Raw genomic sequence first — 26,082 nt, 5'->3', positions numbered from 1 at the left:
GATGTGGCTTACCGCCATGCCAGCTAAGGTGGCCCATGTGTACCTCGGACTGGCACCGCCAATTATGGGATCTGCGGAAGTGCTGCAACCTCAGAGCCCTGTTGCTGCTCTGCACAGTGAGAGGGCACCTCCTCTGGGCAGCCTGGTTCCCCAAGCGGGAAAGCCCATTGACTGGGGCAAAAAGGGCCCCACACCTAGACCCGCCCCTCCAGCCCCTCCTACCTCACTGGGTAGGCTTTCCCTCTCCAGCAAGGGAAAGTTGCTATAGCAGGCATGCTTTGCTATTGCTGCCCTCAAGTGGCCAAAAGAGTGATCTTTCTCCATTCCAGGAGGGTGAGATGTCCCTCAGGGAGTGTCAATAATCAAGCTCAGTATCCTGGAAAGAAATAATCCAAAGAAACTCACCTGACTTCCCTGGTCCTTAGTAGGAGATTCTGAGAGACCAGTGAGCCTGCTGTCAGCAAATGTCACAGGAATACAAGCACAAGAAGCAACAAGGAGCTAAGCTCTTACCCTGGCGTGGGGATGGTGCAGGACTTGATTACATACAAGTACACATACAAAGATAATGTCAGCCTGCTGTAAGCTGAGAGGGCTGTGGAGTAAGACGACAAAAGGGATGCCACGACTATGCCAGGACTCTCTACAGAAGAGATTTGTGAGATGTGAATTAAGACAGCAAGGTTAAAGGACATCCAGATTGGAGAACAAGGCAACCTAGAAGCTTAACCAGAACAGACAGGGGGGACACTTGGCAGGTCCTTGTCTCTTGTTCTATTCTATGCCTCAGGGACATTCAGAAGGTCAAAGCAGATCTCCATCAAAGCTCTTGTCTTCTACGGTTGTTTGTTTGTTTTTTATGAGAGAGGGTTTTTCTATGTAGCTCTGCCTGGCCTAAATTTCTTATGTAGACCAGGCTGGACTCAAATTCATAGAGATCCTCCTGCTTCTGTCTTTTGAATGCTGATTTAAAAGGCATGTGCCACCATTCCACCTCTAACTTCAACATCTAAACCTATAAATATAGTTACTTTAAAAAACACTACTGGTGTTCAAAATAAATAAAAATGCTCGGGATAAAAGGAAGCAGAATTCTAGCCAGGACAGACAATTCTAAAGAACCTTAAATTAAAAAAAATTATTAGATAGTCTCTGTATTTACTTTTGAAATGTTATCCCCTTTGCCCACCCTGCTCCCCTCCCTCCTCTACATGTCCTCACAAAGGCACACTAGCTCCCAAGCACCCTCTCCTCCTCAGTGCCTTGGCTTTCTTCTACATTTGGAAAATGTGCCCTTAATATGCAACTGGAGCCTTGGGCCTCTCAGCGCATGCTCAGTGGTTGGTGTTCTAGTCCATTTGGAGCTGTGAAGAATTTGGTTGGTCAACAATCTTGTTCTTCCCTTGAGGGCACAGCCCTCTCATTTATCTCCCCCCCCCCCCGAAGAACCTCACTGGGGTCCCCGTGCTCAGTTTGATGGTTAGCTGTAAGCATACTCAGCTGCATGACTCTGGCAGAGACCCTGAGAATGCACCCCTATCTGGATTCTGTAAGCAAGCATCGCCCAACATGAGCTACAGTGCTTGGGCCTGGAGGCTGCACATGGGGTGCATCTTCAAGTAAGGCAGCCCCTGAAAGATCCTTTTACCTCTTCCATTTGATCCTGTATCTCTTCCTGTGAGTGTTTTTTTCTCCTTTCTAAGAAGGACTGAGGCTTCCACATTTTGGCCTTCCTTCTTTTTGAGCTTCATAAGGTCTGTATATTGTTTCTTGGGTACTCAGAGCTTTCTGGGGCTAGTATCCAATTATCAGTCTGCATTTTATGTGTGTACTTTTTTGACTGGGTTAGCTCACTCACATGATAAATCACATTTGCTTAGGAATTTCGTGAAGTAATACAAAATGGCTGAGAAGCATCCAAAGAAATGCTCAACATCCCTAGTTATCAGGGAAACGCAAATTAAAACAATCCTGAAATTCTACCTCACACCAGTAAGAATGGCTAAGATCAAAAATTCAGATGACAGCAGATGCTGGCGAGGATGTAGAGAAAGAGGAACACTCCTCCACTGTTGGGGGGTTGTAACCTGGTACAACCACTCTGGAAATCAATTTGCTGGTTCCTCAGAAAACTGGACATAGTAATTTTTTCGACTCAGCTATACCACCCCTTGGCATATACCCAAAGTAGCTCTGATATTTAACAAGGACACATGCTCCCCCATGTTTATAGCAGTCATATTTATAAAAGCCAGAACCTGGAAAGAACCCAGATGTCCTTCAACAGAGGAATGGACACAGAAAGTGTGGTACATTTACACAAGGGATTACTACTCAGCTATTAAAGACAATGACTTTATGAACCTTACATTTATGACGAAAGAAGGAGTGGGACAGAGCTTTAGATGATAAGCCAAGCAAATTACGGCCCAAGTATTCATGTTTTATTGCACGATAAATAAGAAAAGGTAGAGGTTAGATGCAGGAGCTGTAGTGGTTTCCATGGAAACATCAGTGTATGGTGGCCAGTGTTCAGTATACATCATCAAAAAGTTTGCATTCATGATATTCATCTGCCATGCACGGAGTTCAGTGTCACCTAGCACTTTAATCTTCATCTACTAAATCTGAATAATAAAAGGGTCTGCAACAGTCATCACACCAAGAAAAAGCAATCCCTTTTCTCCTACTGTTCTCACCTCAAAGGGTGTTTAAATATGGAGAAAATGTGGAAGACTTCATAAATCACTGGCTTTGGTCTTGTAAGTTGTACAAGATCTTGTGAGGTGAACCATGCCAATTTATTGATTCTGAAACTTTGTCAGCAGTCAAATGAGGACCACGTAAAAGATAGCTTTCTAGAAATGTCAATTACTTTTCCTTCCACATATTTTTAAAAAGAGATTTCCTTATTTTTAGTTATGTGTGTGTAGGCTTGTGAACATGAGTTCCTGCAGAGACCAGAGGAAGAGAATTCCCTGGAGTTGGGTTATAGGCTGTTGTGAACCTGCATATTGGGTGCATGGAACTGAGCTCAGGCCTCTGTTATAGAAGGACAACACACTCAAGCCCTGGACCATATCTCCAGTCCCTGTACCTCAGCATCTTCATGGGGGTAAAATTTCAAGGAGTAACGTCTTGGCAACTCCCCAGGTCAGAACTCTCCATAGTTTCCCCATCTACCATTTACCTCTAGTCTCAGCACAAAATGCTAGTCTAAGTAGCACAAGAAGTATAATTTCGACAGGAGGTTGCTCTGTGTGACAGTGACAGCTGTGGCATTATAAAAGACTAAAAGGTGTACTTCTGACTCATGGGGGTCAGATCCATGGCTCCCATGGTTTTTGCCAATATGTCAAGGCTCATCCTTCTGGTTACCCCTGTACCACACCCTACCATTTTCTGTAGTGAATCTCCATCTCTGCTTGCATCCACTGTCTTGTATTAGTCACCCAACCATTTCTGTTGCTTTGTACCAAGACCTTGATGGATTCAGGAGAAAAGATTGCCTCATACAACAGCAAGTGAACAGTGCAGAACACGGATCTGTTACACATGATAACAGATGTGTGTACACTCCTTCATCATTCCAAAAATATGACGCCCAAAGATGGTGGTAGTATTAGCATTTGAAAATTATATTTGTATTTGAAAAGAACCTAGATATACTGTTCTTAGCAGGACTAAAAAGAAGTGAGCTAGCTCTTTGTATAACGAACTATTCTAGAGAAAAACCTCTTTACTGTAAAGTTTAGATATTGCAAGTATTTCACATTCGATATGTATAGTTTGCTACTGATCAAGATGCGGATAAAGCCTGGTTTCTAACTCGCTACAGGTCAGGAATTCCTTGGGTATATCTCAGCTTTCCTTGTCAGCAAGGGTAGAACTGTTATGTTTTCTATACATAGCAAGATGTTTTAGATGATTGGAAGGCTTAATTTTTCAAAATTTCTTTAATAGCTCTACATGATTGAAGATGCACTATAACATGGCAAAATGGATTAATGGTACCAGGATGAGGTATTATATCTGCATCCTCAGAATTAATGTAAAAGTTCAGGTTTGGTATCACACCTGTAACTCTCGGGCTTGAAAGGCAGGATAAAAGGTAAATTCTGAAGAATATCCAGAAACTAGCCTTTGTGCACCAGAAGAAAACAAAGACCTGGGTCAAACAATGTAGAAGGAGAAGATGAACCAGCATCCGAGTTATCCTGTGAACTCCACATGTCATCTATAACATGCTCATAGTAATATGTGCTCACACAGTTACACATAATTAAAAACAGTCAAATTTCTAAGCATGGAATACAATGCTGTTGAGAACAGGCATCATCCACATTCTGAGGGATTAGTGCTACTTTAGCAGTTGGAGAGATAAAGAAACAAAGAGCTTTGGAGACTATCAAAGATGGTCAGCGGGGAAATAATTTTCAGTTCCATCTACTCCCATGCCTGTTCCACTTGGACAGGTGGTTGCAATTTATTTCCCCTCTGAACCCTAGTAAGGTGAGTGATAGCAAAGAATCTCATAGTGTATGTTTTGTTTCTTGAATAACAGAGTAAAGGCTCTGCAATACTGTGCTTCAGTCTAGGGCTGAGGGGGATTCTGAGCTAGAGACTTGGGGGAGCTTTTTGCTAGCTTTGTGTATTGTGGAGCATTTCTGCTGACACTGCAAAAATTTCCCATGGCAACCAGTAAAATAAGTTTATGAGTTCTTGCATTCTTCCTCAGAGGAGGCAGATGACAGAGGGCGTTGCTCATCATTATGGTGCATGGAAGCTTCAGATGATCGTGTCACACTCACGGCCTAATAAATTTTTCTCCAGGTCTCAGCCAGAATCAGCTCCAGCAAGGTAAATAGGGGAGGGCCCCATCCTGTGGGTCAGGAGATGAAAACACTTTGACAGGAACACAATCCCATGGTTGGCTGTACATTCTAAGCACCTTCCCGATTAAAATTCAAGATGCATGGATTCCTCAATTCCGTTCAACCAACTAAATAAGCAGACAGGGGAGTAGCCAGGATGTCAGCAGCTAGATACTGCATCATAGTTAATCACTTTTCTGTTGCTGTGGAGACATCACAACCGATGAAACTTACAGAAGGAAGAGTTATCTGGGATCCAGTGCCATAGGATTATAGTCCAGGGCCCTCATGGTGGGAAGCATCAGATCAGGAAATCAGACAGTGATGGTGCTAGAGCAGGAGCTGAGGGCTTAAACTATTGGGAGGCAGCCAGTGGTCACTGGGAATGGCATGGTCTTTCTGAACCTAAAAAGACAATCCCCGGGAGTAATCCTGTCTCAGTCGAGGCCATACCTCCTAATCCTTCCTATATAGTACCACTGACAGTTAATTAAGAATTCAAACATGTGAGGTAACAGAAGCCATTCTCATTCCATCTACCACAACCAGTATTATAAAAACAATGTTGATAATCCCTGAGCAAGAGGGTTTATATTCATAGCATGAGGGCTCCGTGTGCAGTCTTGGCCTAAAACCCATTATTTCTCCAGGCTTTGTATCCTTCACCTACAAAATAATGTCATCATGGTGAGTAATTAGCCTTGTCAATTGGACACAACCCAGAATCACCAAAAAAGAGCATCATATCGGTAAGGGACTGACTACATTGGTTGTGCCTGTAAGCATGACTAAAGGGGATTATTTTAATTAAATTAATTCTGTAGGAAGATTCATCTCACTGACGGTAGCAACTTTCTATATACACAGGGTAATGAACTATGTAAGTGGAGAAGTTGAACTGAGCACAAACAATCAGAGAAGCCACTGAGCCTACACACATTCATTTATCTGTTCATGGTTGTAGATGCGGCCTCACCAAATGTCTCAAGGCCTTGCTACTGAGACTTTGCCACAATGATAGACTTCAAGCTAGAATTGTTAGTTAAAACAAACCCTTTGTCTCCCATGTGTCTTTTGCCAAGAGATCTTACCACAGCAATGGAGAAGTCAGTAGGACAGACATCCAACTTACTGTGAAGTGCCTGTCAGGTTCAGGTTCTTTGTATTAGGTGTGTTTTAATTAGAACTAACCTTGAGTCAGGTCCCTAGATGTAATATTTTCTGTTGAATCTATTTTAACTTTTCTCTTACACATTTTAGCTTCTCAGGTTCTTTGGCAGAAAGACACAGCAAACAGGTTATCTTGCTCATATGTCTGCCTTCCATCCTAAAACACACATATAATTGAGTCTGTGTAGGATGCTCTCCATAGGGTTATCTATCATTTCAACCTAGCTCAGTTGCCAGAGGAACATCTGTCATGAGTGAAAATGGGCATTTCTTCCTCATCTGCACTGAGCCCCAGAGGTGCAATGTCATTGCAGCACTGAAACCATCCCATCTTCATGGCATCTCTGTTCTGCTATTTGACATTTAGGCAACTTGAGCAGCTTAGGCAAACCATGGACAACAATAAAATCAAGAAGGGACCTTGTGTTTCCCTGATGATAAGTTTCCCTAGCAGCATCTCACACTAGCAACACGGAACCGTTGTTCAAATCACATCAAAATTTCTACACACAAGGCACATGTTAACCATCTCTATAGCCATGTGACCTTCACATTTTCTCAGCTGCCCTGAGTGGTGCTTATTCCCCTGCCTCATATTGTAGAACAAGAGGCCTGAAGAGACTTACACATTGTTTAAGGTGACACAACTTTTGAGTAAATGACCAGACCCATCAGCACATCATTCCACACCCTTAAGTATCATGCCCTCTGTCAGTTATGCTCTGGATCAACCCCTGTAATGTGTAGTCTCTCCCTGGCAAAGATCCACTGCCTATTTCTTGCCGTTTGGTGGTGAGTCTGTTTTTCATATCCTGTAATTCTTTCCTTCTCAGTGTAGACTAACATTTTCTCTCTGTGATCCTTTTCTTTCTGTGTTTCTCTTCTGAAGCTGAACATGTCCACCTCATAGACATTTTCTGTATAGTTCTGGAACTTTTTATCAAAGCAGTGTTATGCTCATGGGAGCTCACACATCCTGTTGTAGACTTAGGGGTTATGTTTTGGGTTAGGACTATGGGCAGCATGCAAATATTTTTTTTTGAACACAAGCTATGGCAGTTCTGTCATGATTTTCAATATCCATCTGTTTTGGGGCATGTGGCATCATTTAATAAAGAAAATATTTTCTTGGTATCCAATTTGGTAAAGACACATTTGGCATGAGAACCTACCAAGAAATTTTTAAGCACCAAGTAAAATTTGGGCCCATGGCCTCCTGGGAAATGCTTGTATCTCATGATCCATCTATTTGTCTTTAGGAATCTCATTATCTGGCATGTTCCATGATGTCATGAAGAATGGGTGACTGAGGTGAAGGCTTCTCTTGTAGCACTGTTTTAAACCATGTCTGTTCATGACTGGTAGAATGGATGAGTAAGCAATGGCATCTCCATGCATGGGAAATATTATAAAAACTGAAAAATATGTGGATGATTCACATGTACTAATAAGAATTGGTTCATCTTGAACTGTATATGCTAAATTAAAACATGTACAAGAAACTGCTACAAATTCCTATCTTCAAGTAAAGCAAGGAGGAACTTTCTATTTGTGTATTTGCATAGGTGGGTTCAAAAGTGATTAGCTTTATTCTTTAGACTTGTGTTGTTATGAAATTATGTCAATTTTATTGATATAATTAAAGTATTATTCAAATAATCAAGGCGCCATTCTCATGGATTTTCTTAATTAAACATGACAATGAAATATTTACTCTCAGGAACCTGAAAAAGTTTTAAATAGGTGCAATGCAGAAGAAACACTGGGTTAAGAAGCCTCTGTTACCTTGTTTAACTTCCTGGATTCTCCATGGCTTCTCAACAAAATGAGGGGTTTTCTGTCAGATATACAACTCCTAGGAGTTCCTTGAGGTTGATCACCAGGCACTGTAGTGTGTGTGTGTGTGTGTGTGTGTGTGTGTGTGTGCATGTGTGTGTGTCTGTGTATGTGTGAGTGTGCATGTGTGTGTGCATGTGTATGTGTGTGTGTTTGTGTGTGTGTATTGGTGGGAAGAAGAAAGTGGGCAGGACAGGAATGGTTTGGGTTTTTGAACCTATGAAACCAACACAAGGTACATAGCTCTTCATCAAGATGCACTTCCTTATTATTCTTTTTTGTATTTTTATTATTTTAATTTAAAAAATTTATTTTAAATCAGAGATAAATGTACAGATTTTAAAAGCATTTTGACATAACTAATATGAATACTTTTTTGTCAGTACTTAATTCTTTTAGAAGTTTGATAGTATGCATTGAAATCTTACTAGTTACCATAAGCATTAAACACATGTAGAACAGAACATAACATGGGAGCAGCAGAGTTTTCTAGCTGTATATAGATTAAACATAATGATTCTTAAATCAAAAATTGTTACAAAGCTAAACTTTTAGCTCTTGAATTATTAATGTTTTAAGGTCCTGGTATACCTCATCTTAAAAGGTGCTTTACACCAATTTTTTTTTCCTAAGAAGGAATGAGGATTTCAATTATGGCCTATGGTTGTTGTTTTTTTTTTTTTTTTTTTTTTTTTCTTTTTTGTTTGTTTGTTGAGATTCATATGGTCTGTGACTTGTTTCTGGGGTATTCAGAACTTTCTGGGCTAGTATCTAATTATTAGTGACTGCATGTTATGTCTGTTCTTTTTTGAACTGGGTTACCTCAGGATAATATTCTCTAGATGAATCCATTTTCCTAGGAGTTTCGTGAAGACATTGTTTCTAATAGCTGAGTGGTATGCCATTGTGTAAATATACCACAACTTTTTATCCATTCATCTAGTGAAGGACATCTGGGTACTTTCTACCTTCTGGCTATTATAAACAGGCTGCTATGAACATGGTGGAGCATGTGTCCTGACTGTATGTTGGAGCGTCTCTGGGATATATGCCCAGTAGTGGAATAACTGGGTCTTCAGGTAGGACTATGACCAATTTTCTGAGGAACCAACAGACTGATTTCCAGACAGGTTGTTTCAGCTTACAACCCCACCAACAGTGGAAGAGTGTTACTCTTTCACCATCATCCTTTCCAGTATCTGCTGTCAGGGGTATGGCCCTACTGTGGGCTGCAGGGGCAAGTCCTTTGTGAGCTCTGCCCAGCCCTCTCAGCACCAAGGTCACTCACAGTGCAATATCGCCAGGCCTATATCCTCTCACTTCTGAATAGAGGCACAGAATATATAGTTGTCATACCAAATTCATAGGACATAGAAGGCCAATATGGTATGGCCTGTAGAAGTCTCACTTGAAATAGTCTGTGAATTTTTCTCATTCATATTTGGTGAATGATGGTGTTTCTGAATATCTTTTAGCAGGTGCCAACTCTGGGGCAGCTGTAAAATTCAGTACATGAGGGATTTTAGTTCATAAGAGATGGGACATTGAACTTTGTGGATCCCTGTGAGGATGTTGTCCTGCAGTTCACCTTGTGTTTTCCCTTGGATGTTTCAGTCCTGCATTGAGAGTAATAGGATTATCATAGGAGGTGAAGGGAGAGGAGGACCTTGGAAAGAGAGGAGGCAAAGGAAATGAGGGGTTAGAATGAGGTCCTGGAGGAGATGGGAGAAAGGTGTAGAACATCAGAACATCAAATAATATGTAGCTAGGGAGGGGGAGTGTTGAGGAATTGGAAATAGCCATTGGAGGGCCTCAGACAACAGGAAAATGAGAGGCTCCTAGGACTCAGTGGGAAGGATTTTAGCCGAAATGTGCAGAGATTATGGAGATAGAACCTTTAGAGAACTCCTGCAGTAGATAGACATGGCCCCCAATCAAGGGATGGGCCACCCATCTCAAATATTTTAACCCAGAAATATTCCTATCCAAAGAAAGCGTAAGGACAAAAAATGGAGCAGAAACTATAGGAAGGGCCATCCAGGGTCTTTCATACCTGTGAATCCATCCTGTCTGCAGACATTAACGTGATGCTGTTGCCTTTAACTAGAGGTGTTTTCTGACAGTGACTGGTTGGGCTGTTCCTTGGAAGGTCTGGAAAGCAATTTAGATGTAGATGCTTGAAGCTAACCTTCAGACTGAAATCAGGGACACCGGTGGGGGAGCTATCAGTAGGACTAGAGCAGGAAAGGGGATTGCAATGGAAGGAAGAACAACATCAGCTGACCAGATGACCCAGTGCTCCCAGAGACTAATTATACTTAAAAGTATCATGGGAAATGAAGTCCCAAGCTAGCAGAGAAAATGGCCGACATATATTCAACATCTCTAAGCATCTGGTGGCCTTTTTATTCTCCCTGTTCTGTCCTCCAAGATTAAAAAATTGATTTCCTGGACATAAGCTTCAAGTGTATCCCCTCTTATCTTTCCATGCCTCAGTAAACTAGGAAATCTGCCAGTATAAATCTGGCCTGACTTGACTCTGCCTTATAGGGAAACTTTCACAAAAGCAGACAAAATGGCTCCAGAAAAGGCAGGTGGGTCTAATCTCAGAAAAGGCACAAAGCTGCCTTTTGGTAAAGCCTTTTGAAGCCACACAGAAATTGGAACCCAAGCCCGGCATGATTGTGAGAATCATGGGTATGAGTCATCCTCTTACTTCCTGAAAATACATTCCTACCCACTAATCCGTGTTCCATCCATCTAGAGGTTTTATGGCACTCTGGATATTGATATTGATGTACTACTTGGTAGAGTTGTTTGAGCTCCGAGATCCAACCATGCTCAAGATCAGGAGAGTAAGCAATAATTTCCTATTTCTCTCTATACAGAGACATATAAAGAGGGATTTCAAATAATCCACCCAAATCTTACAGGCCCAAAATATTCCATATGGTTACTGACCTTATACCATGCATTAGATGCCAAACCCAGTTTCCCCAGGCCAGCAGACAATAGGATAGAAAACCTATAGTCCAGTTCATCATCAGAGAATGTGATCCTTTCACTCATTTTCTGTTCAAACACAGATTAGAGCCAAGACCCCTCTCAGATGTTTTTCTGAACAAGTGAAGCATTATTTGGGATAAACAACATAAAGAGCCCTGAGCCAAAACTGTGAGTCATACAACTGTTCACAAACTGACAGACACAGGTAATCTCAGGTTCCAGCCTCACATCCATTTCATACTTGAAATATCTTATCAGTACCTACTCTACGTGACTTCCTGTCTTGGGAGTTAGAATATCTGTGGTAAAAGTCTGGTATCCCAGTAAAAGAATTCTAATAACTAGGTTTTATACCTCAGATGTTTTTGGCAAAGCCTTAATATTAAGCATTATTTGGGAAGCTATAGAGAATCCCCTGGTCAGTGAGCGACATTTGGTAGATAGAGGATCTGTGAGAATTCTTTCCATGCCAAGTCAACAAGGGGAGGAACCATAGCGAAAGCTACCAGGTGCACTGTCCACGTCAATAGTCAGAGGCCCACAGACCTTCTCCTTGACAAACATGTCAGCAGGCAAGTCTTGTGCACATATACCTAGGAGAAGAAGCACTCCATCCTTCCAGGTCTCATGTTGCATGATGTTCAAATAATGGGGCTTGTCTTTTCCACCTGCAGCAGCTAAAGAGATATTCACTAAGAGGTACCATGGCTCCAATACAAGCTGAAAACAAACTGCTATTCCCATCTGGATGAGCTGAGCTACAAGGTCGAGCAGCTAGAACTTAAGTGACATGCCCTGGGGAAGAAGGTAGAATGTATCTTTCCCCCAGAATGCTTCATGGCTAGACAACTTGTCTGCACCCAGTGCAGCATCACAAAGACACTGCCTTATGTCTCCCCATCTAGGTTGAGGGAATTTGATGGCCACAGTTCCTCTGTCCTCTCAAAGAGGCTCTGTCAAGTTAATGTCTGGCAGCAGGCTGGCTAGGCCAAAGTTAACAGTACTAGATATGCTGCTATTCCAAAAAAAGTGCCTGATTATTTGAGCTATGTAAATCCATCGCTGTTGCTACAGAGAAAGGCCCACTCAACAAGCAATTACACCCTCTGTAGTGTCAGTGTCATAGGACCAGTATCTATGGCTTCTCAATCTGAGGTCTATTTTATTATTTCTTTGCTTTTCTCTTTCACACTCATGGTTGTTTTAAACCTTTTGAACAATCTCCAGTTTTCAGGACCTACTTAGATGCTCAAACTGTTTAAACCTTTGAAGATTCATTCCCAAGATCTGAGGCCAACCTCACAATAAAAGCAACATTTTGAGCCCCCCAAAAATTCTATTTTGATCTGGACAAACATTTTCCGGGGCCTCATAATCCTGATAAGTATTGGGCATAAAGCCAGGTTAAAGACAAGCCTGGGGAATGGTGAAAATACACTCTTTTTTTGCGGCTTCACTCTCTGGTTTAAAACAAGACAAATACCAAAAAGTCATAGTTGGGAAGCAGAACTCACCATGCAGGAGGGAGGAATGTCAGTGTTACCAAGTGGGGCTAAAACCAGGTACAAGTTTTGTTTTTTCCTGAGCGATATGACTATCCAAAGTTAGTAAGACCCCTGAGAAAAAGGGCAAGTTTTAGTTAGCTGTGTTCTGGGCAAGTATGAGTGGTCTTGCACAAGAAAGCTACTCTTCAAAAGAGAAAAACTGGTCAGTATAGCTGGTTTAGCCTAGTCATAAGGTTCAAAATCATCAGTGGGGTATCTGACTGCAAAACAAGGCCAATCTGTTTCAAACAAGGTCTGGAGATTTTCCTGCTAAAAAGAATCATCATATGCATGCTGTCCAGGAAAACTCCCCATGGGGTATGTCAGGTACTGCACAAGAGTGCCTTGTGGCATTCTTTATAGCCATCTGCAAGAGCTCCAATGATAAACCATATTCACAGTTGGAGAGAGTGTGTGCCCTCAGTCAGAGAAAGTGTGGGAGAGGTGGCGTTGCCACCTGTTGCCAATCTAGTGCTGTGGTAAAGAAATAGACACCCTGCTCAGTCCTTGTACCTCACCACCTATGGCAAGGACAAGACTTGATTCTGGTGTGACTAGAGCAAGAGAGCTGCCCCTGCCACTCACTTACTACAACACTGGGGAGTTCAGGCCCCAGATCGTGCTCGGGAAGTTCATCAGAGCTAGCCCTGTACATAAAGATTGTGTATGAGCAGCCCCCAAGGGTCTTGCTTCTTGTATACTATGCAATAGTAAAGATGAGGGAGAGACCCCTCTCTGCTCATTCATTCACTGACATCTATGGCAGGCAGGAGAGATGGCTCTGTGGTCACTGTCAAGGAACATCCATGTCCTCCTTAACTGCAATACTTGGAACACTGGGACTGGCACCTCACCTAGGCAGTAGGGTAGAGCTCTCCCTCTTTGCAAGGAATACTGCATAGGCACTGCCATTGAAGGGGGCTAGAGCTCACAACATGACAAACTCAGATAATTCTCATGCACAGATCCAGGCATTTGAATTGTCCCACACCAATATCTAGATCATTGGTGAACTACTGTAGTACATGAAGTGGCCAGTTCTACACGTCCAGAACTCCAGGATTTATATAATATAGATAATCTCCATGACAATAAGATACCAGAGAAGAGTCCCATTGAAATTCCAGTGTTGACAGTGTAGCTGAAATAGCATACAATGCCAAACAGGCATCATAATGAAAATGTGCAGGCAAAAATGTGTGGAGCAAATGGTGACATACTACAGCTTCCACAGAAAAATACTGAACCTGAGATTGGGGAACGTGGGCGAGGGAGAAGAATGGGCCAGGGAGGAATGGAAGATAGGAGGATTGTGGCATGTGGAGGGACATTCACTCACTCACTCACTCACACACTCACACACATGCAAACACACACACACACACACACACACACACACACACACACACACACAAAGAGAGAGAGAGACATACACACCAAAATATTATAATGTCAACCAGGATAAAGCTCAGAGATCTTTGGGATGAGAGCTAGAAAGACTGTAAATGCCACAGTTGTAGTTAACATCAAGGACACCACCAAGTTGTTAGAAGTAGAAACACACAGTGATGGTTACAGCATGCATGAGAGCTAAGCAAGCTCACCAGGAAGAATCTCATGAATAGGGAACTGAGGACTTGGACAAGAAATCCAATTACAAGGTGAGAAATGGCTGGCACTTGACAGGGGATAGGAAAGGGAAAGTCTTTTCTTTGATGCAATCCCTGAGAGGGCAATGATCCCCAACCCAGACTTCATGACTTAGGTTCATTGGGTAATAAAATATGGACCTGAGAGAAAGACAAGAAGAAACACGATGAGGAGGTAAGGAATGAGGAAAGGAGCATGAGGAGGAACTAACAGGAAGGTGAGGGAGAGGAAGAATATGAATATGAAGAGGAGAAGTATAGGAAAGGGTGCTGAAGAGGAAGACCAAACAACTTGTCAGAGTTGAGTGGTATCAGGTATGTGTCTTCTGTATCCTTTGCCTGAGAGATTGAAACATTCTTTTCTGCAGTGAATTAACCTGGAAGGGAAACAATGCCAAATAGCTCCAGGAAGTTCCTGAAACTGACCAGATTCTTTAGATCTCTTCTTTTCAGGATGTAATCAACCCAAAGCCCTCAGAGTCTCTCTCACACAAAACAAGGAACAAAGACAACTGAAACCAGACCACCTCTTGCCATGCTGCCTGGAAAAAGTTTAAACAAACTGCTACTTGTAACAGGTACTCATCTACCTATTAAGCTACTCTCAGACTGTGAAGTGTGCTCCAAGTTCCCAGCTTTAGTAAGCTTGTAACCCATTCAGGGACTAGCTTTGATGATGATTCTGTCTTTGATTCTCTCTTCCATTGAGTCACCTTCCACTCCATATTCCTTGGAATAATTGTCATTGTATCACAAAGCTAGGCTTTGTGGTATCTATACTATGTTCTTTGTTTCCTATATGCAGTGGGTAGATTTATGTTTTGCTTATTCACAGGGAATGTTTTGAAGGGAACAACACACAGGAGGAATAGAGAATGCTCACTACAGGAAGAGGATTAAACTGAGACCACAAATGCACACTTAAACACACATGTTTTTCACTGTTGATTTAAAGTGGCTAATTTCTGACTCACTCAGGCACAACAGCAAATAATCAATATCTCAGATTTTCAACAGGAAAAGGTTACAATGGGTAGAATACACTGGATTGTTGTTACTGGGCATGGCAAATAGGTGAGTTAAAAGCGGATTCTGATTGCTGAAGTTCAATTCTATGATAACTGGACCTGGGTAGGAGCCTCAGAAAGAAGACAGAGTGAAATAAGCTAATGGAATTGGTTGCTAAACTAAAGAATGGAATGTAAGGATTTAACAAGAGAGGAGAAATTAGTAAAGGCACAGCCCACCAGAAACATATTTGTCATGCTGGGACTGGAATTCAATAACCCCCTCTGGTTATGTCACAAAACAGAGGATGTTGGGTAGGAATGCCAATGCATTTTTGGTAACACTTGGAAGAAGGGGAGATGAATATGTTTGAGACATGCCCTTTGAACTTTTAAATATTAACCAAATTATTGTTTACTAAGAAAACAGAACAATGAATGCTGGTAATGTGGTAGACAACAGGGCCTTAGACACTGGTAATGCTAATGTGAGCTGGTCAAGTGACTGTGTGAATCAGGATGCAGGTTTCTCAGAACACACAGATTGTCAATATGACCTAGCTGTACTACTCTATGGTATATAATGGATGCCAACATAGCACAGAGGTAGGTATTGCATATCATTGCTCACTACACTAGGAAGTATGACACCAAACAATTGAAACCAGACACCCATCTCCAGAGCTGTGGACAAATGAAATATAGTACACATACAAGATGGGATTAGTAGAAGTCATTATCTGGACAATGGAAGCAGTCATGGAAAATCACATTAAGTATATCAAACTAGCCACAGTCCTGAATTCTATATGAACATATTAAGTCATCATACATACATAAAGGTGACGTAATCTTGTGTAATATGTAGACAATGGAACCAATGTGATGGGAAGTGGGTGACAAAGGGAGGTGAGTGAGGAAAAAAGAAATATACTCCACAATATTCATGTGCAAAACCTTTTCTGAACATTTGTGCGCAAAAGAAATGGTTAAGTTTTTAAGAGCTATCATTGTTCTAATAAAATACCTGAGTTCAGCTCCTAACCAAATGTTGACTAAAGATCCAAGTCATGCATCAGGCCATCCATGAACCCTACATTGTAAGAATTTGAGAGACACCTCAAGAGTGAAAAATACTGTCTGCTCATGCCAACGACCTGGGTTGCAGTATCAGCACACAAGTAGTGACTCACAATCATCAGTGACTCCCGTGTAAAAGAGGAAACTTCATCAGAATAAGTAAAATGGGACTGCTGTTTGATCCATCAATATGAAGCAGGGATACTCAGTCATACAGGCTCATTGCTGCACTGTTTACTATAGCTCAGAAAAGAAATAAGCTAGGAAGATCTCCAACACATGAGTGGGAAGAGGAAATCAGAAACTTGCCCTGTACATTTGTCCCTATTAGTATAAAGTACTTTGTTGTGGCTCTAACCAAGCAAGGAAAGATCTGTATGACAAGAACTTCAAGTGTCTGAAGAAAGAAATTGACGAAGATCTCAGAAGATGAAAAGATCTTCCATGCTCATGGACTGAAAGGATCCACATAATAAAAAGTGCATGATCTTGATACACAAAGAGGCAGGAAGATCCGTGGAATAGTGTTGAAGGTCCAGAAATGAATCCACATACATATAGTCAGTGGATTTTAGAAAAAGGAGTTAAAATCATCCAAAGGAAAGCATTTTCAGTAAATGGTGCTGTTTAACTGAAGGTCAGCATGTAGAAGAATGCAACTATCCTCATCCAAATTTCAAGTTCAAGTGGGTAGAAGACTTACACATAAAGAAGATACACTAAAACTGATAAAAAGAAATTGGGCAAGACCCTGAAACACATGAACATGGGGGAGGATTCCATTAACTGAATACCAATGGCTTATCCTATAAAGTCAAGAATTAAGAAATTGGACCTCATAAAATTGCATCACTTCTGTAAGGCAAAGAATGTCAATAAAACAAAACAGCAATCAACAGATTGGGAAAGGGTCTTCACCAATCCTTCACCCAATCGAGGCTAATATCTAATATATACAAAGAACTCAAGAAATTAGATTTCAGGGAACAAAATAATCCTAGTAGAAATGGGATGCAGAGGTAAACAAAAAATTTTCAACTGAGGAATATAAAATGGCTGAGAAGCACCTAAGGATGATTCAACATTCCTAGTCATCAGGGAAATGCAAATGAAAACAACACTGAGATTCTACTTCACTCCAGTCAGAATAATTAAGATGAAAAAAAAATCAGGTGACAGCAGATGCTAGCAATGATATGGAGAAAGATGAATACTCCATAATTGCTGGTGAAATTTGAAGCTACTACAAGCACTCTGGAAATCCCTCTGGTGGTTCCTCAGAAAATTGGCCATAGTACTACATGAGGATCCAACTATACCACTCCTAGAAATATACCCAAAAGATGCAGAAACGTTTAACAAGATTATGATCTCCACTACAATCACAGAAGCCTTATTTATAATAACCAGAAGGTGGAAAGAACCCAGATGTTATTCAACAGGAATAAAGACAGAAAATATGGTACATTTGCACAATGGAATACTACTCAGCTCTTAAAAACTATGACTACATGAAATTCTTAGGAAAATGGATGGAACTAGAAAACATCATCCTGAGTGAGGTACCCCATTCACAAATGAACATCCATGGTATGTACTCACCAATAAATAAATATTAGTTCAAAAGCTTGGGATACCCAAGAAACAATTCCCATACCATATGAAGCTCAAGAAGAAGAAAGACCAAAATGTGGATCCATCAGTCCCTTTCAGAAGAGAGAAGAAATACTCACAGGAGGAATGACATTGACCAAAAGGGGAGCAGGGCCTGAAGGAAAGGTCACACTGAGACTGCCCCATCTCGAGATCTATCCCATATGCAGCCACCAAAATCAGTCACTATTGTTGAAGTCAAGACATGCTTGATGATAGAAGCCTGATAGGTATGTCTCCAGGGATAAGGATGATTGCAGTTAATCATTGAATTGTACAAGGAGACCCAATGGAGGAATTAGAGAAAGGTTAGAGAAAGGACTGAAGTAGCTGAAGCGATTTACAGCCCCATTAAAAAAAAAAAAAAAAAAAAAAAACAGTATCAACTAACTAGACCCACCCCCAGAGCTCCCATGTACCAAACAACTAACGAATGAGTACACATGGAGGGATCCATGGATCAAGTGACATATTTAGCATAAGATGGCATTGACTGGCACCAATAGAAGAAGAAGCCCATGGTCCTGTCTGTGAAGGCACCTTTTCGCCAGTGTGGTTGAGGTGGGATTGTGTGATTGGGAGTGGGAGCACTTTTACAGAAGCATGTAAGGGGGTTACAATGAGCCTCCAGGGGACAGGATAAGAGAACAGGGAAAGGGGATAACATTTGTACTGTAAAGACATAAAATATCCAATAAAATTGTCTATGAAGAAAATCGGGATCAATGGTTTGAAAATGTGAAATTCTTATGAAAATGGATGCATCTAGAGAACATCATCCTGAATGAGGTAACCCAGTCACAAAAGAAGTAACATAATATGCAGTCATTGATAATTAGATACTAACCCCAGAAAGCTCTGAACACCCCAGAAAAAACCCACAGAATATATGAAATTCAAGGAAAAAAAAAAAGAAGAGGAAAAACTTTTATGCTTAATCTTTACACACCGGGAAAACTTTGACTATTTCCAGGTTACATCTGGTTTTACAGGTACTTTATGCTCATTGTAATTACTAAGATTGTAATGCATCCTATCAAATCTTTAAAAAAAATCAAGTACAGACAAAAATGTATTCTCATACTTTTATGCATAAATGCTTAAAATCTGTACATTTGTCTTTGATTTGTAAAATAAAGTTGTAAAAGAACAGAAAATATGTTCATAATAAAGAAGAGAGTCAGTTACAGAAGGAAAAAACTCACCATATATACATGTGCATATATTTTCAAAGAAAAAAAGAAAGAAAACAGGGTTGGGGAAATGACTATGTGGTTAAGAGCTCTCATTGCTCTTGTGGAAGACCTATGATTGGCTCCTTTGAACATATTGTCTTAGTCAGGGTTTATCACCTGCACAAACATCATGACCAAGAAGCAAGTTGGGGAGGAAGGAGGTTTATTCAGCTTACACTTCCATATCACTGTTCATCACCAAAGGAAGTCAGGACTGGCACTAAAGCAGGTCTTGAGGTCAAGAGTTCTACAAGCACTAATTGATCTTTGTTAGATTTTTCTTTAGGTGAGAGGTAATGTGGACAAGAAGGGGAGTACCCAGGAAAAAGCCATAGGACTGACATGTCCTCCTCTTAACCTGTTTGCTTTCTAGTAGTCAATGTTTCTTTTATTCCTGCCCATTAAGGCAGGAACTTATGTTTTTTCTTTACTTTTTAATTTTTTTTTTAAATTTTCACTTGGCATCAATGAGTGTTTTTCTTGCCTAAATGACGGCAGGCCATTCCAGCCCTTGGTATGTGAGGACAATAGAGGAATGTGTTCATCCACTGGACCTGGAGATTAAAGATGTTGTTAGCCACAATGTAGGGCCTGGAACCACCATGTGAGTCCTGTGAAAGAGCGTCCTGTCTTTCAACTGCATTGTCTTGCTAGCACACCCATATCATCTTATAGGAATAAATTGAAATTCAAGATTAACTTATCGGTTATCTTTGTCCATTTTGATTAAATATATTCTTCCTGCATGGACAAATGCTTGTTCAGTGGATGAAATGTAGCCCCTATGAAAGACCCCCGCTTAGCAACAATAACGCCATTTCTTCAAGGCTGTGCACACAGGGCGGGCCAGGTCATGGACCCAGGTGGCCAAACAAGATACTGATGGGCAGCCAGCTTGCAACAGACAGAGAACAGAAAGCCCCCAAATAAGCCCTATAAGGCAACTGCTCTCAGAGAAGCACAAAGCAGCTATTCTCAGAAAAACTGCAGCCCCAGCTGACACCAGGAGCAGTGTCTTTGGAACCGTGTCCTTAGACTCACTCCTTGACCACACTTAAACTAAAAAATTAGAACGCTGTAACTATGCTTCTGCTTCTGTACCTCACATTTGCCTCACAAGCCCTATAAAAAGAAAACTGTCCCTTTGTCCGGCGCACCAGTCCTCCAATAGGCTGTCGCACACGGACACCCATATGAGAGCAATAAACCCTCTTGTGACTTGCATCCAGTGGTCTCAGCTGGTTCTTGGGTCCTGGGGTCTCCTCAGGTAAAGGTCCTCTAGATGAGGGTCTTTTACCTAGTTTGCTCCATAGAATCTCATGGGACAGTGTGATTTGTCACCATGCCACACAGATTGGCATAAAATTAAAAATATATAAAGTGCTTATTTACAGAACTTTACACTAAATGTCTATTCCTTTGTTTCCAAAACATTATATTTAGTTCTCCCTCTCGTTCTCTTTCTGTCTCTCTCTGGCTGTGTCTATGACTCTTTTTTAAGCTATTCATGAAAGTGCAGGCAAGAATGACAACCAGTGGAGGGCAGTAGGTCATCCTAAAGCTGGAATGACCAGTGATGATTAATCCTGGGACAGGAGATCTGGAAACCAAAATAAGATCATCTCCACTAACAGAAATGATCTTTCCAGGAGCCCTTTCTCTAGATGGTCCTACCCTGCTTCAAGAGAATCTATTGATGAACAGCACTATACTGTGGAGAGAGTTGTGTCAGGAACTTCTTCACAAAAATAACTATTTAGGCTCTGACTACATACTTCGTACATCTTTAGCATGGGAGGCTGGAGAGAGACATTAAAAAAAAAAAAGAGAAAAAAAGAAAGAAAAAAACACTCCCTGAACATTGATGCCCCAAAACAAAGTATTCCACACTCATAAAAGAAACTTTACTGAAGGTCAAAACACACATTGAATCTCACACAATAATACTGGGAGACTTAAATACCTCACTCTCATTAATGTCCAGGACTTTGATACAGAAATTAAACAGAGATACCATGAAACTAAGAGAGGTCATGAACCGAATAGATTTAACAAGTGTCTACAGAACATTTCAACCTAAAACCAAAAGAAATATCTCCCTCTTATCTGGCCATGGTTTCTGTTTAAAAATTGACCATATGATTGGTCACAAAACAAGCCTCAAACAATACAAGTTTATTGAAACAGTCCAGTGCATCCTATGAGATCACCACAGACAAATACTAGATATCAACAATAATGAAAATACCAGAAAAACCCACATATCTATGGAAACGGAACAACTCTCTACTCTGTGGTAAATTGGCCAGAGAAAAAATAATGAAAGAAATTATAGACTTACTGAAATTTAATGAAACTGATGACCCGGCATACCTACACTTATGGGACATAATGAAAACAGGGCTAAGAGGAAAATTAATAGAACTATGTACCTTGGTAAAGAAATCAGAGAGATCTTAAGCTAGCAATTTAACAGCACATCTGAAAACTCTTGAACAAAAGGAAGCTAACACACACAAGAGTAGTAGATGCCAGGAAATAGTCAAACACAGGGCCAGAACCAACCAAATAGCAACAAAGAGAATGAAACAAAGAATCAACAAAACCAAAATCTGTTTCTTTGAGAACAACAAGAGAGATAAATCCCTAGCCTAACTTAAGGACCCAAAGAAGGTATCCAAATTAACAAAATCAGAAATGAAAAGAGTAACACAAGAAACCCAGAAAATTCAAATACATCATCAGATCCTACAACAAAAGTCTGTACTAAACAAAATTGGAAAATCTAGATGAAATATATTATTTTCACGACTGCAAGTTCCAAAGTTAAATCAAGAGCAGATAAGCTATATAAACAGTCCCATATCCCCTAAGGAATAGAAGAAGGTATTAAAAACATCCCAACTCAAAAAGCCCAACAGAGATGGCTTTAGAGCAGAATTCTACCAGTCCTACAAGAAAGACCTAACATCAACACTCCATGTGTTCCATAAAATAGAATTCCAGAAAATAGAATCATTCCTTAAAGTAGAATTAGAAGGAACAATACCTAATTCATTCTATGAAAGCATGATTACTCTGATACCTAAACCACACAAAGACCCAACAAAGGAAGAAAACTTCAGACCAATTCTGATTATGAATGTTGTTCCAATAATACACATTACTATTCTTACAAACTCAATCCAAGAAAACATCTCAAGCACCATTTACCATAATCGATCAATTAGCCCTAATCCTAGGGATGTAAGAGTCATTCAATATATGAAAATATATTAAATTATCCCACTACATACATGAACCAAAGGAAAAAAATTACATGGTTCTCTCCCTAGATGCTGAAAATGCATTTGACAAAATACTGCAGGCATTCATGTTAAAAGTACTAGAAAGACCGAGAATTGAAAGCACAAACTGAAACATAATAAAAGCAACATAGAGCAAAGCAACAGGCAAGATCAAATAACATGGAGAGATACATGAAGCAATCCCAATAAGATGAATGAGAAGTCAACAAGACCCACTCTCCTGTATCTATCCAAAAAGGCCTCAATCTTCTACCTAGAGCAATAAGACAACAAAATGGAATCAAGGGGATACAACTTGTCAAATAAGTAGTCAGGGTATCACTATTTGCCAATGATATGATAGTATAGAAAAGCAACTTACAAAAAAAAAAAAACTTCTATTCCTGGACCTAGAAGAGAACTAGCAAATCAAATGACCAGTGACTACAGTGACATCAGCAAAAAGCTATCAGTAATTTGTTCTTCGGTTGGAACTACCTAAGGTGGTCATTTTGAAGGAGTGCATAGTGGGGGTGATTTCTGTTCGGAACCCCAGGTTGTGGTAATACTATTTGGATATGGGTTTTGCTAATCAAGTGGACGAAATTTTATGTGTGGCAAATAAGAAAGCTTTTGAAGACAACCCCCAAACACTGCCTTTTCTCTGAAACTTGACCTCATGGGATTTTAATGTTTTGAAGAAATACACAAAATGTGCACACAAACAGCTGGACCTGATAGGGATGAAGACTCAGGAAGCAGCCATAACTGTGGACACCTGGAGATTAAGTGTCACAGGACAGAGAGGGCAGTGGGGATTGGGGATGTGATCTGAGTGCACAGTGGTCATCTATGGCACACACCCATCTTCTCTGATAAAAAGGAGGAGGTCAAGGAGCTGTTGCCTAACACATTCATAAAGCACGATGTCCAGTCTGTACATGGCTACATTACAAAGAAGCCAAAGGAAATCACACTGAAGGGTGTTTTAATGGCAATTTTCGAGTCTTGGTGGCAACCACTGGTACTGCCTAAGGTAGACATGGTGGTTCAGAGCTGTTCATCAAAGAATGTGGAGTCTTGACGAGGACCAGTGGAGACCCAGAGATACAAGCCTGAGGAGAAGGGGTTCTGACTAGCCAGGGGGCAGAGAAATCTCTGCAGAGAGCACACAGAAAGTGCGCCCCTGCCCTGCCTGATCCAGGGACCAGGAACCCATCATTGGGAAGGAACTCTGGAAGAATATCTAGATGGCAGAGGTAAGCAGGATGGCAGCCATGGTGCTTTCAGGGGACAGCATTGTGGATGCAGGAACTATCAGAAACACAGGCAGGAACAGTGAAGAGGAGGAGGAACTTCAGACAAAGTTCAGAGGAAGAATGGGAGGTTGCAACAAAAGAAACAGATCCCAGAACAAAGGCAAGAAGAAGAGTTTTAGTAAAGTAGTAGAGGCAAGAAGAAACTGTTCCTACTGGGGAGCCCAGGGCCCTTCCTGCTCTGAGTCCCAGTGCTTCCTTCCTGTTTGATCATTGCACTTTGATTGGGCCTCCTTATTTGCAGAGGGAGGCTTCTGAACTGTCCAAGCACTCATCATAAACTGTCTTTATTTTGGAAAGTGATAGGAATAAATAAATTAATCAATAAATATCCTGAAGAGGACTAAACAAGGGCTCTCTTATTGGACCTTCAGTGCACCTCCCAGGTGCTGCTCCTCTAACTGGAGGCTCAAGAGCCTAAAAAGCTGGAGGGTGCAGAGCTGACCAAAGCTCTCTCTCTGGCTGCAGCTTTAAAACACTTCCCTGGTGCAGCAGATGCCCTCTGCAGCCTGTAACTTCTAAACAAGTAAATATCTGTCTTTTGATCTGCTGAAGAAGATGATAGAGGATAGTCTCATTTTCATGAAAGTGGAAATAACCCTGTGGCTCAGAGTGGAAACAGCCACACTGCAGGATAACCCTATCTCCATGGTGAAGTTCATGCTCTGACCTCACAAAGAACCACTGTGATAGAAGAATGAATGTCCTCAGTATAAGACTGTGGACTAGCCTGTGAGTTTTGTCCAGATAGAGCAGGAAGCTGATTTGGGTGACCTGTGGGACTCGTTCAGAGTTGACTAGATTGTTCATTTTCAGGTTGTATTATCTCACAACCTCTGTGCACCAGAGCACAGGGAACAGCCTCATGGACAGCAATTTAAAAACAGAGACTTTGAGAAGTCAGTATAATGTGGGTTTCTTACTTGGCCAGGGTTCATTTGGCACTGTGAAATTGGCCTGGCACCTGAAAACCAAGGCTCTGGTTGCCATCAAAACGGTACAGATTAGCGAGAAGAACATCAGGTGGATCCAGACAGAAAGAGCAATATTGGAGACACTACAACATCCTTACATCATTCGCCTTTTCCAAGTCTTAGAAACAGCAAGTAACATACATTTTATATTGGAATATGTCCCAGGAGGAAACTTATTTGAAATAGTAAGAGACCAAGGCCAACTGTCGGAGGAGGAGGCAAAAAAAACATTTGGACAGATAGTTTCGGGAATAAAATTCTGCCACCAACGAGATATTGTACACGGAGATATCAAGCCGGATAACATAGTAAGAGATGCCAAAGGTAATATCAAAATAATAGACTTTGGCCTAGCCAGGAGATGCAGACCTGGGAGATTAATGAAAGTGCCACGTGGAGCCAGAATATATTTTGCCCCAGAGCTTATATTAAGGGAGCCCTACGAGGGAAAGAAGGCGGATGTGTGGAGTTTGGGCGTGCTGCTCTTTTTTATTACAGCAGGGTTCTTCCCGTTTAGAGGAGAGACCATCAAAGAGATCAGTAAAAATATTTTAACAGGGACCTATGCTGTTCCACGTTTACTCTCTAGACAACTGGAGAACCTGATCCACCAAGTCCTCACGGTTCCCCCAGAGATGAGGCCTTCCATCGAAGAAATTGAAAACCATCCATGGGTGAGGAAGTGCGAAATAACCATCTCGACCAAGATAGACCCAGACTTCAAAATCATTGATATGCTGTGTGACATGGGATACAATGCCATCCAGATTTTGAATTCCCTGCACAAAAAGAAATACGATGCACCAATGGGTGCATATCTAACATTAAAAGCACATGTAGACCTAGGGCATGAGCATGGATCTCCCTCTTCAGCCAAGGCTGTGGATCCCTGTCCTACACCATCCGCATCCCCAACACATACTCTTCCCCTAAAGAGAAGGGCCAGTGAGCCAAACTTTGGCCTCCTCCACATCAGGCCCTCAGGAGAGCAGGGGCCTGTTCCACTGAAACCATCGGGACACAAGTTGGCCAGGAGTGTGTCCCTGCCTCCCATTGCTCTGCATTACCCCTGTAAGCAGAGCAGAGCTTCTAGCAGTGTCCCACATTCAAGAGCAGTGGCTGGCCCATGTGTGTGTAACAACGTATTAGAAATCGAAACACTCCCGACTACTTCACAAGACTCTGAAATTAAAATAACATCTCCCTGTCAGAAGATTGGGCGACTGAAGAAATTTCGTAGGTGGATACGGAATCGCTTCTCCAACATCTGCTGCTTTCCCTGTGCACGAAGGAAAAAATGACAACATCCATTCTCCAAAAAAATGGCTCCCCTGGAAGAGGTAGTGAGAAAAACCCGATGAGAAGGTAAGCATGTTTGCCAGGTGGGGATGCATCTCAGCTCTGAATTTTATTGTCTCTGTTTTATTCATGTCTTCTTATTGGAAAAAAAT

General features: G+C 41.3%; 1 protein-coding gene across 1 annotated transcript; it reads left to right on the top strand.

Moving 5' to 3' along the window:
- Positions 1-16: 16 nt before the first annotated feature.
- LOC308435404 (putative sperm motility kinase W) lies at positions 17-25,932 on the top strand (the record flags this gene model as incomplete). Its single annotated transcript, XM_080942647.1, has 3 exons — positions 17-230; positions 10,692-10,735; positions 24,589-25,932. The coding sequence occupies 3 exons, from the start codon at positions 17-19 to the stop codon at positions 25,930-25,932; spliced, it is 1,602 nt and encodes a 533-aa protein (XP_080798773.1).
- Positions 25,933-26,082: the final 150 nt, after the last annotated feature.

This window comes from Micromys minutus (assembly GCF_963924665.1).
Source record: "Micromys minutus genome assembly, contig: SUPER_22_unloc_1, whole genome shotgun sequence".
Taxonomy (NCBI): domain Eukaryota; kingdom Metazoa; phylum Chordata; class Mammalia; order Rodentia; family Muridae; genus Micromys; species Micromys minutus.
Note: the sequence above shows the minus strand (reverse complement) of the source record. Positions and strands in the feature narration are given on the sequence as shown.